This window comes from Lissotriton vulgaris, chromosome 2_2 (assembly GCF_964263255.1).
Source record: "Lissotriton vulgaris chromosome 2_2, aLisVul1.2, whole genome shotgun sequence".
Classification (NCBI taxonomy): Eukaryota; Metazoa; Chordata; class Amphibia; order Caudata; family Salamandridae; genus Lissotriton; species Lissotriton vulgaris.
Window position 1 is genome coordinate 331,461,973 of NC_141688.1, and position 17,051 is coordinate 331,479,023.

At 54.3% G+C, this 17,051-nt stretch overlaps 1 protein-coding gene across 1 annotated transcript in view; it reads left to right on the top strand.

Annotated features, from left to right (window-relative positions):
- NUP160 (nucleoporin 160) overlaps positions 1-17,051 on the top strand; it is a 498,934-nt gene that overhangs the window by 185,691 nt on the left and 296,192 nt on the right. The window contains exon 17 of the mRNA XM_086959753.1: positions 15,778-15,938. Coding sequence (XP_086815879.1) covers positions 15,778-15,938 — 161 coding nt within the window. The remainder of the gene's footprint in view (positions 1-15,777; positions 15,939-17,051) is intronic.

Here is a 17,051-nt window from a genome sequence, read left to right on the forward strand (position 1 = left end):
CTCCGTCCCACCCCCAGCATTCATTGAAGTCATGAGCTTAAGACTCTCCACCGGTCCCCCACCAGTACTCCGTCCCACTCATTCCACCCCCAGCATTCATTGTAGTCATGAGCTTAAGACTCTTCACCGGTCCCCCACCAGTCCTCCGTCCCACTCATTCCACCCCCAGCATTCATTGTAGTCATGAGCTTAAGAATCTTCTCCCGTCCCCCACTGGTCCTCCGTCCCACTCATTCCACCCCCAGCATTCATTGTAGTCATGAGCTTAAGACTCTTCACCGGTCCCCCACCAGTCCTCCGTCCCACTCATCCCACCCCCAGCATTCATTGTAGTCATGAGCTTAAGACTCTCCACCGGTTCCCCACCAGTCCTCCGTCCCACTCATTCCACCCCCAGCATTCATTGTAGTCATGAGCCGATGACTCTTCACCGGTCCCCCACCAGTCCTTCGTCCACTCATCCCACCCCCAGCATTCATTGTAGTCATGAGCTTAAGACTCTTCACCGGTCCCCCACCAGTCCTCCGTCCCACCCCCAGCATTCATTGAAGTCATGAGCTTAAGACTCTCCACCGGTCCCCCACCAGTACTCCGTCCCACTCATTCCACCCCCAGCATTCATTGTAGTCATGAGCTTAAGACTCTTCACCGGCCCCCCATCAGTCCTCCGTCCCACTCATTCCACCTCCAGCATTCATTGTAGTCATGAGCTTAAGACTCTTCACCGGTCGCCCACCAGTCCTCCGTCCCACTCATTCCACCCCCAGCATTCATTGTAGTCATGAGCTTAAGACTCTTCACCGGTCCCCCACCAGTCCTCCGTCCCACTCATTCCACCCCCAGCATTCATTGTAGTAATGAGCTTAAGACTCTTCACCGGTCCCCCACCAGTCCTCCGTCCCACTCATCCCACCCCCAGCATTCATTGTAGTCATGAGCTTAAGACTCTTCACCGGTCGCCCACCAGTCCTCCGTCCCACCCATCCCACCCCCAGCATTCATTGTAGTCATGAGCTTAAGACTCTTCACCGGTCGCCTGCCAGTCCTCCGTCCCACTCATTCCACCCCCAGCATTCATTGTAGTCATGAGCTTAAGACTCTTCACCGGTCCCCCACCAGTCCTCCGTCCCACTCATTCCACCCCCAGCATTCATTGTAGTCATGAGCTTAAGACTCTTCACCGGCCCCCACCAGTCCTCCGTCCCACTCATTCCACCCCCAGCATTCATTGTAGTCATGAGCTCAAGACTCTTCACCGGCCCCCCACCAGTCCTCCGTCCCACTCATTCCACCCCCAGCATTCATTGTAGTCATGAGCTCAAGACTCTTCACCGGCCCCCCACCAGTCCTCCGTCCCACTCATTCCACCCCCAGCATTCATTGTAGTCATGAGCTTAAGACTCTTCACCGGTCCCCCACCAGTCCTCCGTCCCACTCATTCCACCCCCAGCATTCATTGTAGTCATGAGCTTAAGACTCTTCACCGGCCCCCCATCAGTCCTCCGTCCCACTAATTCCAACCCCAGCATTCATTGTAGTCATGAGCTTAAGACTCTTCACCGGCCCCCCACCAGTCCTCCGTCACACTCATTCCACCCCCAGCATTCATTGTAGTCATGAGCTTAAGACTCTTCACCGGTCCCCCACCAGTCCTCCGTCCCACTCATTCCACCCCCAGCATTCATTGTAGTCATGAGCTTAAGACTCTTCACCGGTCCCCCACCAGTCCTCCGTCCCACTCATTCCACCCCCAGCATTCATTGTAGTCATGAGCTTAAGACTCTTCACCGGTCCCCCACCAGTCCTCCGTCCCACTCATTCCACCCCCAGCATTCATTGTAGTCATGAGCTGAAGACTCTTCACCGGTCCCCCACCAGTCCTCCGTCCCACCCCCAGCATTCATTGAAGTCATGAGCTTAAGACTCTCCACCGGTCCCCCACCAGTACTCCGTCCCACTCATTCCACCCCCAGCATTCATTGTAGTCATGAGCTTAAGACTCTTCACCGGTCCCCCACCAGTCCTCCGTCCCACTCATTCCACCCCCAGCATTCATTGTAGTCATGAGCTTAAGAATCTTCTCCCGTCCCCCACCAGTCCTCCGTCCCACTCATTCCACCCCCAGCATTCATTGTAGTCATGAGCTTAAGACTCTTCACCGGTCGCCCACCAGTCCTCCGTCCCACTCATTCCACCCCCAGCATTCATTGTAGTCATGAGCTTAAGACTCTTCACCGGTCCCCCACCAGTCCTCCGTCCCACTCATTCCACCCCCAGCATTCATTGTAGTCATGAGCTTAAGACTCTTCACTGGTCCCCCACCAGTCCTCCGTCCCACCCATTCCACCCCCAGCATTCATTGTAGTCATGAGCTTAAGATTCTTCACCGGTCGCCCACCAGTCCTCCGTCCCACTCATTCCACCCCCAGCATTCATTGTAGTCATGAGCTTAAGACTCTTCACCGGTCGCCCACCAGTCCTCCGTCCCACTCATTCCACCCCCAGCATTCATTGTAGTCATGAGCTTAAGACTTCACCGGTCCCCCACCAGTCCTCCGTCCCACTCATTCCACCCCCAGCATTCATTGTAGTCATGAGCTTAAGACTCTTCACCGGTCGCCCACCAGTCCTCCGTCCCACTCATTCCACCCCCAGCATTCATTGTAGTCATGAGCTTAAGACTCTTCACCGGTCCCCCACCAGTCCTCCGTCCCACTCATTCCACCCCCAGCATTCCTTGTAGTCATGAGCTTAAGACTCTTCACCGGTCGCCCACCAGTCCTCCGTCCCACTCATTCCACCCCCAGCATTCATTGTAGTCATGAGCTTAAGACTCTTCACCGGTCCCCCACCAGTCCTCCGTCCCACTCATTCCACCCCCAGCATTCCTTGTAGTCATGAGCTTAAGACTCTTCACCGGTCCCCCACCAGTCCTCCGTCCCACTCATTCCACCCCCAGCATTCATTGTAGTCATGAGCTTAAGACTCTTCACTGGTCCCCCACCAGTCCTCCGTCCCACTCATTCCACCCCCAGCATTCATTGTAGTCATGAGCTTAAGATTCTTCACCGGTCGCCCACCAGTCCTCCGTCCCACTCATTCCACCCCCAGCATTCATTGTAGTCATGAGCTTAAGACTCTTCACCGGTCGCCCACCAGTCCTCCGTCCCACTCATTCCACCCCCAGCATTCATTGTAGTCATGAGCTTAAGACTCTTCACCGGTCCCCCACCAGTCCTCCGTCCCACTCATTCCACCCCCAGCATTCATTGTAGTCATGAGCTTAAGACTCTTCACCGGTCCCCCACCAGTCCTCCGTCCCACTCATTCCACTTCCAGCATTCATTGTAGTCATGAGCTTAAGACTCTTCACCGGTCGCCCACCAGTCCTCCGTCCCACTCATTCCACCCCCAGCATTCATTGTAGTCATGAGCTTAAGACTCTTCACCGGCCCCCCATCAGTCCTCCGTCCCACTAATTCCAACCCCAGCATTCATTGTAGTCATGAGCTTAAGACTCTTCACCGGCCCCCCATCAGTCCTCCGTCCCACTCATTCCACCCCCAGCATTCATTGTAGTCATGAGCTTAAGACTCTTCACCGGCCCCCCACCAGTCCTCCGTCACACTCATTCCACCCCCAGCATTCATTGTAGTCATGAGCTTAAGACTCTTCACCGGCCCCCCACCAGTCCTCCGTCACACTCATTCCACCCCCAGCATTCATTGTAGTCATGAGCTTAAGACTCTCCACCGGTTCCCCACCAGTCCTCCGTCCCACTCATTCCACCCCCAGCATTCATTGTAGTCATGAGCTTAAGACTCTTCACCGGTCCCCCACCAGTCCTCCGTCCCACTCATTCCATCCCCAACATTCATTGTAGTCATGAGCTTAAGACTCTTCACCGGTCCCCCACCAGTCCTCGATCCCACTCATTCCACTTCCAGCATTCATTGTAGTCATGAGCTTAAGACTCTTCACCGGTCCCCCACCAGTCCTCCGTCCCACTCATTCCACCCCCAGCATTCATTGTAGTCATGAGCTTAAGACTCTTCACCGGTCGCCCACCAGTCCTCCGTCCCACTCATTCCACCCCCAGCATTCATTTTAGTCATGAGCTTAAGACTCTTCACCGGTCGCCCACCAGTCCTCCGTCCCACTCATTCCACCCCCAGCATTTATTGTAGTCATGAGCTTAAGACTCTTCACCGGTCCCCCACCAGTCCTCCGTCCCACTCATTCCACCCCCAGCATTCATTGTAGTCATGAGCTTAAGACTCTTCACCGGTCGCCCACCAGTCCTCCGTCCCACTCATTCCACCCCCAGCATTCATTGTAGTCATGAGCTTAAGACTCTTCACCGGTCCCCCGCCAGTCCTCCGTCCCACTCATTCCACCCCCAGCATTCATTGTAGTCATGAGCTTAAGACTCTTCACCGGTCGCCCACCAGTCCTCCGTCCTACTCATTCCACCCCCAGCATTCATTGTAGTCATGAGCTTAAGACTCTTCACCGGTCCCCCACCAGTCCTCCGTCCCACCCCCAGCATTCATTGTAGTCATGAGCTTAAGACTCTTCACCGGTCCCCCACCAGTCCTCCGTCCCACTCATTCCACCCCCAGCATTCATTGTAGTCATGAACTTAAGACTCTTCACCGGTCCCCCACCAGTCCTCCGTCCCACCCCCAGCATTCATCGAAGTCATGAGCTTAAGACTCTCCACCGGTCCCCCACCAGTACTCCGTCCCACTCATTCCACCCCCAGCATTCATTGTAGTCATGAGCTTAAGACTCTTCACCGGTCCCCCACCAGTCCTCCGTCCCACTCATTCCACCCCCAGCATTCATTGTAGTCATGAGCTTAAGAATCTTCTCCCGTCCCCCACTGGTCCTCCGTCCCACTCATTCCACCCCCAGCATTCATTGTAGTCATGAGCTTAAGACTCTTCACCGGTCCCCCACCAGTCCTCCGTCCCACTCATCCCACCCCCAGCATTCATTGTAGTCATGAGCTTAAGACTCTCCACCGGTTCCCCACCAGTCCTCCGTCCCACTCATTCCACCCCCAGCATTCATTGTAGTCATGAGCTGAAGACTCTTCACCGGTCCCCCACCAGTCCTTCGTCCACTCATCCCACCCCCAGCATTCATTGTAGTCATGAGCTTAAGACTCTTCACCGGTCCCCCACCAGTCCTCCGTCCCACCCCCAGCATTCATTGAAGTCATGAGCTTAAGACTCTCCACCGGTCCCCCACCAGTACTCCGTCCCACTCATTCCACCCCCAGCATTCATTGTAGTCATGAGCTTAAGACTCTTCACCGGTCCCCCACCAGTCCTCCGTCCCACTCATTCCACCCCCAGCATTCATTGTAGTCATGAGCTTAAGACTCTTCACCGGTCCCCCACCAGTCCTCCGTCCCACTCATTCCATCCCCAACATTCATTGTAGTCATGAGCTTAAGACTCTTCACCGGTCCCCCACCAGTCCTCGATCCCACTCATTCCACTTCCAGCATTCATTGTAGTCATGAGCTTAAGACTCTTCACCGGTCCCCCACCAGTCCTCCGTCCCACTCATTCCACCCCCAGCATTCATTGTAGTCATGAGCTTAAGACTCTTCACCGGTCGCCCACCAGTCCTCCGTCCCACTCATTCCACCCCCAGCATTCATTTTAGTCATGAGCTTAAGACTCTTCACCGGTCGCCCACCAGTCCTCCGTCCCACTCATTCCACCCCCAGCATTCATTGTAGTCATGAGCTTAAGACTCTTCACCGGTCCCCCACCAGTCCTCCGTCCCACCCATTCCACCCCCAGCATTCATTGTAGTCATGAGCTTAAGACTCTTCACCGGTCGCCCACCAGTCCTCCGTCCCACTCATTCCACCCCCAGCATTCATTGTAGTCATGAGCTTAAGACTCTTCACCGGTCCCCCACCAGTCCTCCGTCCCACTCATTCCACCCCCAGCATTCATTGTAGTCATGAGCTTAAGACTCTTCACTGGTCCCCCACCAGTCCTCCGTCCCACTCATTCCACCCCCAGCATTCATTGTAGTCATGAGCTTAAGATTCTTCACCGGTCGCCCACCAGTCCTCCGTCCCACTCATTCCACCCCCAGCATTCATTGTAGTCATGAGCTTAAGACTCTTCACCGGTCGCCCACCAGTCCTCCGTCCCACTCATTCCACCCCCAGCATTCATTGTAGTCATGAGCTTAAGACTTCACCGGTCCCCCACCAGTCCTCCGTCCCACTCATTCCACCCCCAGCATTCATTGTAGTCATGAGCTTAAGACTCTTCACCGGTCGCCCACCAGTCCTCCGTCCCACTCATTCCACCCCCAGCATTCATTGTAGTCATGAGCTTAAGACTCTTCACCGGTCCCCCACCAGTCCTCCGTCCCACTCATTCCACCCCCAGCATTCCTTGTAGTCATGAGCGTAGGACTCTTCACCGGTCGCCCACCAGTCCTCCGTCCCACTCATTCCACCCCCAGCATTCATTGTAGTCATGAGCTTAAGACTCTTCACCGGTCCCCCACCAGTCCTCCGTCCCACTCATTCCACCCCCAGCATTCATTGTAGTCATGAGCTTAAGACTCTTCACCGGTCCCCCACCAGTCCTCCGTCCCACTCATTCCATCCCCAACATTCATTGTAGTCATGAGCTTAAGACTCTTCACCGGTCCCCCACCAGTCCTCGATCCCACTCATTCCACTTCCAGCATTCATTGTAGTCATGAGCTTAAGACTCTTCACCGGTCCCCCACTCATTCCTCCGTCCCACTCATTCCACCGTCCCACTCATTCCACCCCCAGCATTCATTGTAGTCATGAGCTTAAGACTCTTCACCGGTCGCCCACCAGTCCTCCGTCCCACTCATTCCACCCCCAGCATTCATTTTAGTCATGAGCTTAAGACTCTTCACCGGTCGCCCACCAGTCCTCCGTCCCACTCATTCCACCCCCAGCATTCATTGTAGTCATGAGCTTAAGACTCTTCACCGGTCCCCCACCAGTCCTCCGTCCCACTCATTCCACCCCCAGCATTCATTGTAGTCATGAGCTTAAGACTCTTCACCGGTCGCCCACCAGTCCTCCGTCCCACTCATTCCACCCCCAGCATTCATTGTAGTCATGAGCTTAAGACTCTTCACCGGTCCCCCACCAGTCCTCCGTCCCACTCATTCCACCCCCAGCATTCATTGTAGTCATGAGCTTAAGACTCTTCACTGGTCCCCCACCAGTCCTCCGTCCCACTCATTCCACCCCCAGCATTCATTGTAGTCATGAGCTTAAGATTCTTCACCGGTCGCCCACCAGTCCTCCGTCCCACTCATTCCACCCCCAGCATTCATTGTAGTCATGAGCTTAAGACTCTTCACCGGTCGCCCACCAGTCCTCCGTCCCACTCATTCCACCCCCAGCATTCATTGTAGTCATGAGCTTAAGACTTCACCGGTCCCCCACCAGTCCTCCGTCCCACTCATTCCACCCCCAGCATTCATTGTAGTCATGAGCTTAAGACTCTTCACCGGTCGCCCACCAGTCCTCCGTCCCACTCATTCCACCCCCAGCATTCATTGTAGTCATGAGCTTAAGACTCTTCACCGGTCCCCCACCAGTCCTCCGTCCCACCCCCAGCATTCATTGTAGTCATGAGCTTAAGACTCTTCACCGGTCCCCCACCAGTCCTCCGTCCCACTCATTCCACCCCCAGCATTCATTGTAGTCATGAGCTTAAGACTCTTCACCGGTTCCCCACCAGTCCTCCGTCCCACCCCCAGCATTCATTGAAGTCATGAGCTTAAGACTCTCCACCGGTCCCCCACCAGTACTCCGTCCCACTCATTCCACCCCCAGCATTCATTGTAGTCATGAGCTTAAGACTCTTCACCGGTCCCCCACCAGTCCTCCGTCCCACTCATTCCACCCCCAGCATTCATTGTAGTCATGAGCTTAAGAATCTTCTCCCGTCCCCCACTGGTCCTCCGTCCCACTCATTCCACCTCCAGCATTCATTGTAGTCATGAGCTTAAGACTCTTCACCGGTCCCCCACCAGTCCTCCGTCCCACTCATCCCACCCCCAGCATTCATTGTAGTCATGAGCTTAAGACTCTCCACCGGTTCCCCACCAGTCCTCCGTCCCACTCATTCCACCCCCAGCATTCATTGTAGTCATGAGCTGAAGACTCTTCACCGGTCCCCCACCAGTCCTTCGTCCACTCATCCCACCCCCAGCATTCATTGTAGTCATGAGCTTAAGACTCTTCACCGGTCCCCCACCAGTCCTCCGTCCCACCCCCAGCATTCATTGAAGTCATGAGCTTAAGACTCTCCACCGGTCCCCCACCAGTACTCCGTCCCACTCATTCCACCCCCAGCATTCATTGTAGTCATGAGCTTAAGACTCTTCACCGGTCCCCCACCAGTCCTCCGTCCCACTCATTCCACCCCCAGCATTCATTGTAGTCATGAGCTTAAGACTCTTCACCGGTCCCCCACCAGTCCTCCGTCCCACTCATTCCATCCCCAACATTCATTGTAGTCATGAGCTTAAGACTCTTCACCGGTCCCCCACCAGTCCTCGATCCCACTCATTCCACTTCCAGCATTCATTGTAGTCATGAGCTTAAGACTCTTCACCGGTCGCCCACCAGTCCTCCGTCCCACTCATTCCACCCCCAGCATTCATTTTAGTCATGAGCTTAAGACTCTTCACCGGTCGCCCACCAGTCCTCCGTCCCACTCATTCCACCCCCAGCATTCATTGTAGTCATGAGCTTAAGACTCTTCACCGGTCCCCCACTAGTCCTCCGTCCCACTCATTCCACCCCCAGCATTCATTGTAGTCATGAGCTTAAGACTCTTCACCGGTCGCCCACCAGTCCTCCGTCCCACTCATTCCACCCCCAGCATTCATTGTAGTCATGAGCTTAAGACTCTTCACCGGTCCCCCACCAGTCCTCCGTCCCACTCATTCCACCCCCAGCATTCATTGTAGTCATGAGCTTAAGACTCTTCACTGGTCCCCCACCAGTCCTCCGTCCCACTCATTCCACCCCCAGCATTCATTGTAGTCATGAGCTTAAGATTCTTCACCGGTCGCCCACCAGTCCTCCGTCCCACTCATTCCACCCCCAGCATTCATTGTAGTCATGAGCTTAAGACTCTTCACCGGTCGCCCACCAGTCCTCCGTCCCACTCATTCCACCCCCAGCATTCATTGTAGTCATGAGCTTAAGACTTCACCGGTCCCCCACCAGTCCTCCGTCCCACTCATTCCACCCCCAGCATTCATTGTAGTCATGAGCTTAAGACTCTTCACCGGTCGCCCACCAGTCCTCCGTCCCACTCATTCCACCCCCAGCATTCATTGTAGTCATGAGCTTAAGACTCTTCACCGGTCCCCCACCAGTCCTCCGTCCCACTCATTCCACCCCCAGCATTCCTTGTAGTCATGAGCGTAAGACTCTTCACCGGTCCCCCACCAGTCCTCCGTCCCACTCATTCCACTTCCAGCATTCATTGTAGTCATGAGCTTAAGACTCTTCACCGGTCGCCCACCAGTCCTCCGTCCCACTCATTCCACCCCCAGCATTCATTGTAGTCATGAGCTTAAGACTCTTCACCGGTCCCCCACCAGTCCTCCGTCCCACTCATTCCACCCCCAGCATTCATTGTAGTCATGAGCTTAAGACTCTTCACCGGTCCCCCACCAGTCCTCCGTCCCACTCATTCCATCCCCAACATTCATTGTAGTCATGAGCTTAAGACTCTTCACCGGTCCCCCACCAGTCCTCGATCCCACTCATTCCACTTCCAGCATTCATTGTAGTCATGAGCTTAAGACTCTTCACCGGTCCCCCACCAGTCCTCCGTCCCACTCATTCCACCCCCAGCATTCATTGTAGTCATGAGCTTAAGACTCTTCACCGGTCGCCCACCAGTCCTCCGTCCCACTCATTCCACCCCCAGCATTCATTTTAGTCATGAGCTTAAGACTCTTCACCGGTCGCCCACCAGTCCTCCGTCCCACTCATTCCACCCCCAGCATTCATTGTAGTCATGAGCTTAAGACTCTTCACCGGTCCCCCACCAGTCCTCCGTCCCACTCATTCCACCCCCAGCATTCATTGTAGTCATGAGCTTAAGACTCTTCACCGGTCGCCCACCAGTCCTCCGTCCCACTCATTCCACCCCCAGCATTCATTGTAGTCATGAGCTTAAGACTCTTCACCGGTCCCCCACCAGTCCTCCGTCCCACTCATTCCACCCCCAGCATTCATTGTAGTCATGAGCTTAAGACTCTTCACTGGTCCCCGACCAGTCCTCCGTCCCACTCATTCCACCCCCAGCATTCATTGTAGTCATGAGCTTAAGATTCTTCACCGGTCGCCCACCAGTCCTCCGTCCCACTCATTCCACCCCCAGCATTCATTGTAGTCATGAGCTTAAGACTCTTCAACGGTCGCCCACCAGTCCTCCGTCCCACTCATTCCACCCCCAGCCTTCATTGTAGTCATGAGCTTAAGACTTCACCGGTCCCCCACCAGTCCTCCGTCCCACTCATTCCACCCCCAGCATTCATTGTAGTCATGAGCTTAAGACTCTTCACCGGTCGCCCACCAGTCCTCCGTCCCACTCATTCCACCCCCAGCATTCATTGTAGTCATGAGCTTAAGACTCTTCACCGGTCCCCCACCAGTCCTCCGTCCCACCCCCAGCATTCATTGTAGTCATGAGCTTAAGACTCTTCACCGGTCCCCCACCAGTCCTCCGTCCCACTCATTCCACCCCCAGCATTCATTGTAGTCATGAGCTTAAGACTCTTCACCGGTCCCCCACCAGTCCTCCGTCCCACCCCCAGCATTCATTGAAGTCATGAGCTTAAGACTCTCCACCGGTCCCCCACCAGTACTCCGTCCCACTCATTCCACCCCCAGCATTCATTGTAGTCATGAGCTTAAGACTCTTCACCGGTCCCCCACCAGTCCTCCGTCCCACTCATTCCACCCCCAGCATTCATTGTAGTCATGAGCTTAAGAATCTTCTCCCGTCCCCCACTGGTCCTCCGTCCCACTCATTCCACCCCCAGCATTCATTGTAGTCATGAGCTTAAGACTCTTCACCGGTCCCCCACCAGTCCTCCGTCCCACTCATCCCACCCCCAGCATTCATTGTAGTCATGAGCTTAAGACTCTCCACCGGTTCCCCACCAGTCCTCCGTCCCACTCATTCCACCCCCAGCATTCATTGTAGTCATGAGCCGAAGACTCTTCACCGGTCCCCCACCAGTCCTTCGTCCACTCATCCCACCCCCAGCATTCATTGTAGTCATGAGCTTAAGACTCTTCACCGGTCCCCCACCAGTCCTCCGTCCCACCCCCAGCATTCATTGAAGTCATGAGCTTAAGACTCTCCACCGGTCCCCCACCAGTACTCCGTCCCACTCATTCCACCCCCAGCATTCATTGTAGTCATGAGCTTAAGACTCTTCACCGGCCCCCACCAGTCCTCCGTCCCACTCATTCCACCCCCAGCATTCATTGTAGTCATGAGCTCAAGACTCTTCACCGGCCCCCCACCAGTCCTCCGTCCCACTCATTCCACCCCCAGCATTCATTGTAGTCATGAGCTTAAGACTCTTCACCGGCCCCCACCAGTCCTCCGTCCCACTCATTCCACCCCCAGCATTCATTGTAGTCATGAGCTCAAGACTCTTCACCGGCCCCCCATCAGTCCTCCGTCCCACTAATTCCAACCCCAGCATTCATTGTAGTCATGAGCTTGAGACTCTTCACCGGCCCCCCACCAGTCCTCCGTCACACTCATTCCACCCCCAGCATTCATTGTAGTCATGAGCTTAAGACTCTTCACCGGTCCCCCACCAGTCCTCCGTCCCACTCATTCCACCCCCAGCATTCATTGTAGTCATGAGCTTAAGACTCTTCACCGGTCCCCCACCAGTCCTCCGTCCCACTCATTCCACCCCCAGCATTCATTGTAGTCATGAGCTTAAGACTCTTCACCGGTCCCCCACCAGTCCTCCGTCCCACCCCCAGCATTCATTGAAGTCATGAGCTTAAGACTCTCCACCGGTCCCCCACCAGTACTCCGTCCCACTCATTCCACCCCCAGCATTCATTGTAGTCATGAGCTTAAGACTCTTCACCGGTCCCCCACCAGTCCTCCGTCCCACTCATTCCACCCCCAGCATTCATTGTAGTCATGAGCTTAAGACTCTTCACCGGTCGCCCACCAGTCCTCCGTCCCACTCATTCCACCCCCAGCATTCATTGTAGTCATGAGCTTAAGACTCTTCACCGGTCGCCCACCAGTCCTCCGTCCCACTCATTTCACCCCCAGCATTCATTGTAGTCATGAGCTTAAGACTTCACCGGTCCCCCACCAGTCCTCCGTCCCACTCATTCCACCCCCAGCATTCATTGTAGTCATGAGCTTAAGACTCTTCACCGGTCGCCCACCAGTCCTCCGTCCCACTCATTCCACCCCCAGCATTCATTGTAGTCATGAGCTTAAGACTCTTCACCGGTCCCCCACCAGTCCTCCGTCCCACTCATTCCACCCCCAGCATTCCTTGTAGTCATGAGCTTAAGACTCTTCACCGGTCCCCCACCAGTCCTCCGTCCCACTCATTCCACTTCCAGCATTCATTGTAGTCATGAGCTTAAGACTCTTCACCAGTCGCCCACCAGTCCTCCGTCCCACTCATTCCACCCCCAGCATTCATTGTAGTCATGAGCTTAAGACTCTTCACCGGTCCCCCACCAGTCCTCCGTCCCACTCATTCCACCCCCAGCATTCCTTGTAGTCATGAGCTTAAGACTCTTCACCGGTCCCCCACCAGTCCTCCGTCCCACTCATTCCACTTCCAGCATTCATTGTAGTCATGAGCTTAAGACTCTTCACCGGTCCCCCACCAGTCCTCCGTCCCACTCATTCCACCCCCAGCATTCCTTGTAGTCATGAGCTTAAGACTCTTCACCGGTCGCCCACCAGTCCTCCGTCCCACTCATTCCACCCCCAGCATTCATTGTAGTCATGAGGTTAAGACTCTTCACCGGTCGCCCACCAGTCCTCCGTCCCACTCATTCCACCCCCAGCATTCATTGTAGTCATGAGCTTAAGACTCTTCACCGGTCCCCCACCAGTCCTCCGTCCCACTCATTCCACCCCCAGCATTCATTGTAGTCATGAGCTTAAGACTCTTCACCGGTCCCCCACCAGTCCTCCGCCCCACTCATTCCACTTCCAGCATTCATTGTAGTCATGAGCTTAAGACTCTTCACCGGTCGCCCACCAGTCCTCCGTCCCACTCATTCCACCCCCAGCATTCATTGTAGTCATGAGCTTAAGACTCTTCACCGGTCCCCCACCAGTCCTCCGTCCCACTCATCCCACCCCCAGCATTCATTGTAGTCATGAGCTTAAGACTCTCCACCGGTTCCCCACCAGTCCTCCGTCCCACTCATTCCACCCCCAGCATTCATTGTAGTCATGAGCTGAAGACTCTTCACCGGTCCCCCACCAGTCCTCCGTCCCACTCATTCCACTTCCAGCATTCATTGTAGTCATGAGCTTAAGACTCTTCACCGGTCGCCCACCAGTCCTCCGTCCCACTCATTCCACCCCCAGCATTCATTGTAGTCATGAGCTTAAGACTCTTCACCGGTCCCCCACCAGTCCTCCGTCCCACTCATCCCACCCCCAGCATTCATTGTAGTCATGAGCTTAAGACTCTCCACCGGTTCCCCACCAGTCCTCCGTCCCACTCATTCCACCCCCAGCATTCATTGTAGTCATGAGCTGAAGACTCTTCACCGGTCCCCCACCAGTCCTTCGTCCACTCATCCCACCCCCAGCATTCATTGTAGTCATGAGCTTAAGACTCTTCACCGGTCCCCCACCAGTCCTCCGTCCCACCCCCAGCATTCATTGAAGTCATGAGCTTAAGACTCTCCACCGGTCCCCCACCAGTACTCCGTCCCACTCATTCCACCCCCAGCATTCATTGTAGTCATGAGCTTAAGACTCTTCACCGGTCCCCCACCAGTCCTCCGTCCCACTCATTCCACCCCCAGCATTCATTGTAGTCATGAGCTTAAGACTCTTCACCGGTCCCCCACCAGTCCTCCGTCCCACTCATTCCACCCCCAGCATTCATTGTAGTCATGAGCTTAAGACTCTTCACCGGTCGCCCACCAGTCCTCCGTCCCACTCATTTCACCCCCAGCATTCATTGTAGTCATGAGCTTAAGACTTCACCGGTCCCCCACCAGTCCTCCGTCCCACTCATTCCACCCCCAGCATTCATTGTAGTCATGAGCTTAAGACTCTTCACCGGTCGCCCACCAGTCCTCCGTCCCACTCATTCCACCCCCAGCATTCATTGTAGTCATGAGCTTAAGACTCTTCACCGGTCCCCCACCAGTCCTCCGTCCCACTCATTCCACCCCCAGCATTCCTTGTAGTCATGAGCTTAAGACTCTTCACCGGTCCCCCACCAGTCCTCCGTCCCACTCATTCCACTTCCAGCATTCATTGTAGTCATGAGCTTAAGACTCTTCACCGGTCGCCCACCAGTCCTCCGTCCCACTCATTCCACCCCCAGCATTCATTGTAGTCATGAGCTTAAGACTCTTCACCGGTCCCCCACCAGTCCTCCGTCCCACTCATTCCACCCCCAGCATTCCTTGTAGTCATGAGCTTAAGACTCTTCACCGGTCCCCCACCAGTCCTCCGTCCCACTCATTCCACTTCCAGCATTCATTGTAGTCATGAGCTTAAGACTCTTCACCGGTCCCCCACCAGTCCTCCGTCCCACTCATTCCACCCCCAGCATTCCTTGTAGTCATGAGCTTAAGACTCTTCACCGGTCGCCCACCAGTCCTCCGTCCCACTCATTCCACCCCCAGCATTCATTGTAGTCATGAGCTTAAGACTCTTCACCGGTCCCCCACCAGTCCTCCGTCCCACTCATTCCACCCCCAGCATTCATTGTAGTCATGAGCTTAAGACTCTTCACCGGTCCCCCACCAGTCCTCCGTCCCACTCATTCCACTTCCAGCATTCATTGTAGTCATGAGCTTAAGACTCTTCACCGGTCGCCCACCAGTCCTCCGTCCCACTCATTCCACCCCCAGCATTCATTGTAGTCATGAGCTTAAGACTCTTCACTGGTCGCCCACCAGTCCTCCGTCCCACTCATTCCACCCCCAGCATTCATTGTAGTCATGAGCTTAAGACTCTTCACCGGTCCCCCACCAGTCCTCCGTCCCACTCATTCCACCCCCAGCATTCATTGTAGTCATGAGCTTAAGACTCTTCACCGGTCCCCCACCAGTCCTCCGTCCCACTCATTCCACTTCCAGCATTCATTGTAGTCATGAGCTTAAGACTCTTCACCGGTCCCCCACCAGTCCTCCGTCCCACCCCCAGCATTCATTGTAGTCAGGACCTTAAGAATCTTCTCCCACCCTCAGCATTCCGCAGTTTACCCCAGGATGGCCTCACAGGTGAAACATTGAGGACCCCTGCTGTGCATTGAGGCAGCAGTAATGCAGTAATGCAGGAGGAGACGGTCTTCTGCATCTCCCAGCTGTCCCTTGATGATGATGTGGAGGGCTGTGTGACTGGATGACATTTGCGATACTTCGTCCATGAAGATTTCAGAAGCTCGCTTATTGTCCTTCTGCTGGAGCACAAGTGCAGTTCCTGATGACTCCAAGTCCTTGTTTGTTTTCCTCAGATCAGCCTCTGAACGTGCGCATCAACGTTTCACAGCTCTTTGGGAGTGTTGCTGCGTCCCATGTGGTGTGCCAGGCTGTAGTCCAGATCGCAAACACACGATTCATGATCTGCCGTGACCTTCTGATCCTGCAGCAGCTGCTCCTCAAACTGGGTGATTCTGTAAGTTATTTCCACCTCCTCCGGTGGCCTTTGTTGTATTGGATTGATTTGCATTTCTTTAAAGTCATTTTGGGGCCTTTTCAAAGCATCGTAGAGGTAACATTGAGGGAGAGCACCGTGTCAAACGCGACACTGAGTCCAGCAAGATATGTGCCGTTGGTTCACCCTCATCTAACTGGTGCCTTAACATTTCAGTGACTCCTCGGAGAGGGGATTCAGTGAAGTAACCAGCTCTGAACCCTGGGTGCGACGTATGAAGAAAGTTCTGAGATTCAATAAAAGGGGTCCCCTGACCATTAACATGCTTTTCCAGAATTTTTGCAAAGATAAGAAGCAACGAAATGGAACAAAATTAGCTGGAATAGCAGGGTCAGGATTGGCTTTCTTTAAAAGAGGGAGCACCATAGCATGTTTCAATTCCAGCTGAACTATACCCTCTTGTAAAGATGCATGAAGAAGTTACTTTATTGTCAAATGTATTGAAGTATCCAGCTGTTTAAACACATGAGTGTGGAGTAAGTCACAGGGGGGACCAGATGCAATGCTTGCCTTGCCAAGAGGTGGTTAAAGGAGCTCGGTTCCCAGGGGGTCCTCGCCTCAAATATGCAGAGGATGTAATATTGTTGGTGTGCTCTGTCCGCACAGGATGGCGCAGAGCATTCGGACGAGTCTCGATCTCTGATGGACTATCTTGAGAGGTTTTACTTAACAGTGGAGAATGCATCTTTTCAACCTTATCCGTGAAATAGGGAGCGAGTTCTTTACATTGAGTGCCGGTAAGAGCAGGAGGAATCGTCGGGCTCTCCGAGCCGCATAGCTCTTTTACCACTCTGAGAAGCATTTTGGAGCAGTTTTGGGCTTGGAGGATTTTGTGTTAGAAAAACTCAGCGCGGGCTACTTTACAAAGAATATGATGTTCACTTGGGATTTTTTATATGCTACTTTGGCGTCTTCATTGTAGTGCTTCCTCCGGCACCTTTCCAGTGTTTTACATTTAGCCTTTTCACTTTTTAGCTTCTCAGTGAACCATGGGGCGGTGGCAGATGTCTGTTAGAGCACTTGTTGGACAAAGGAAGACGTGTATCTGCCGCTTGTAGAATCCAATTTTGGATG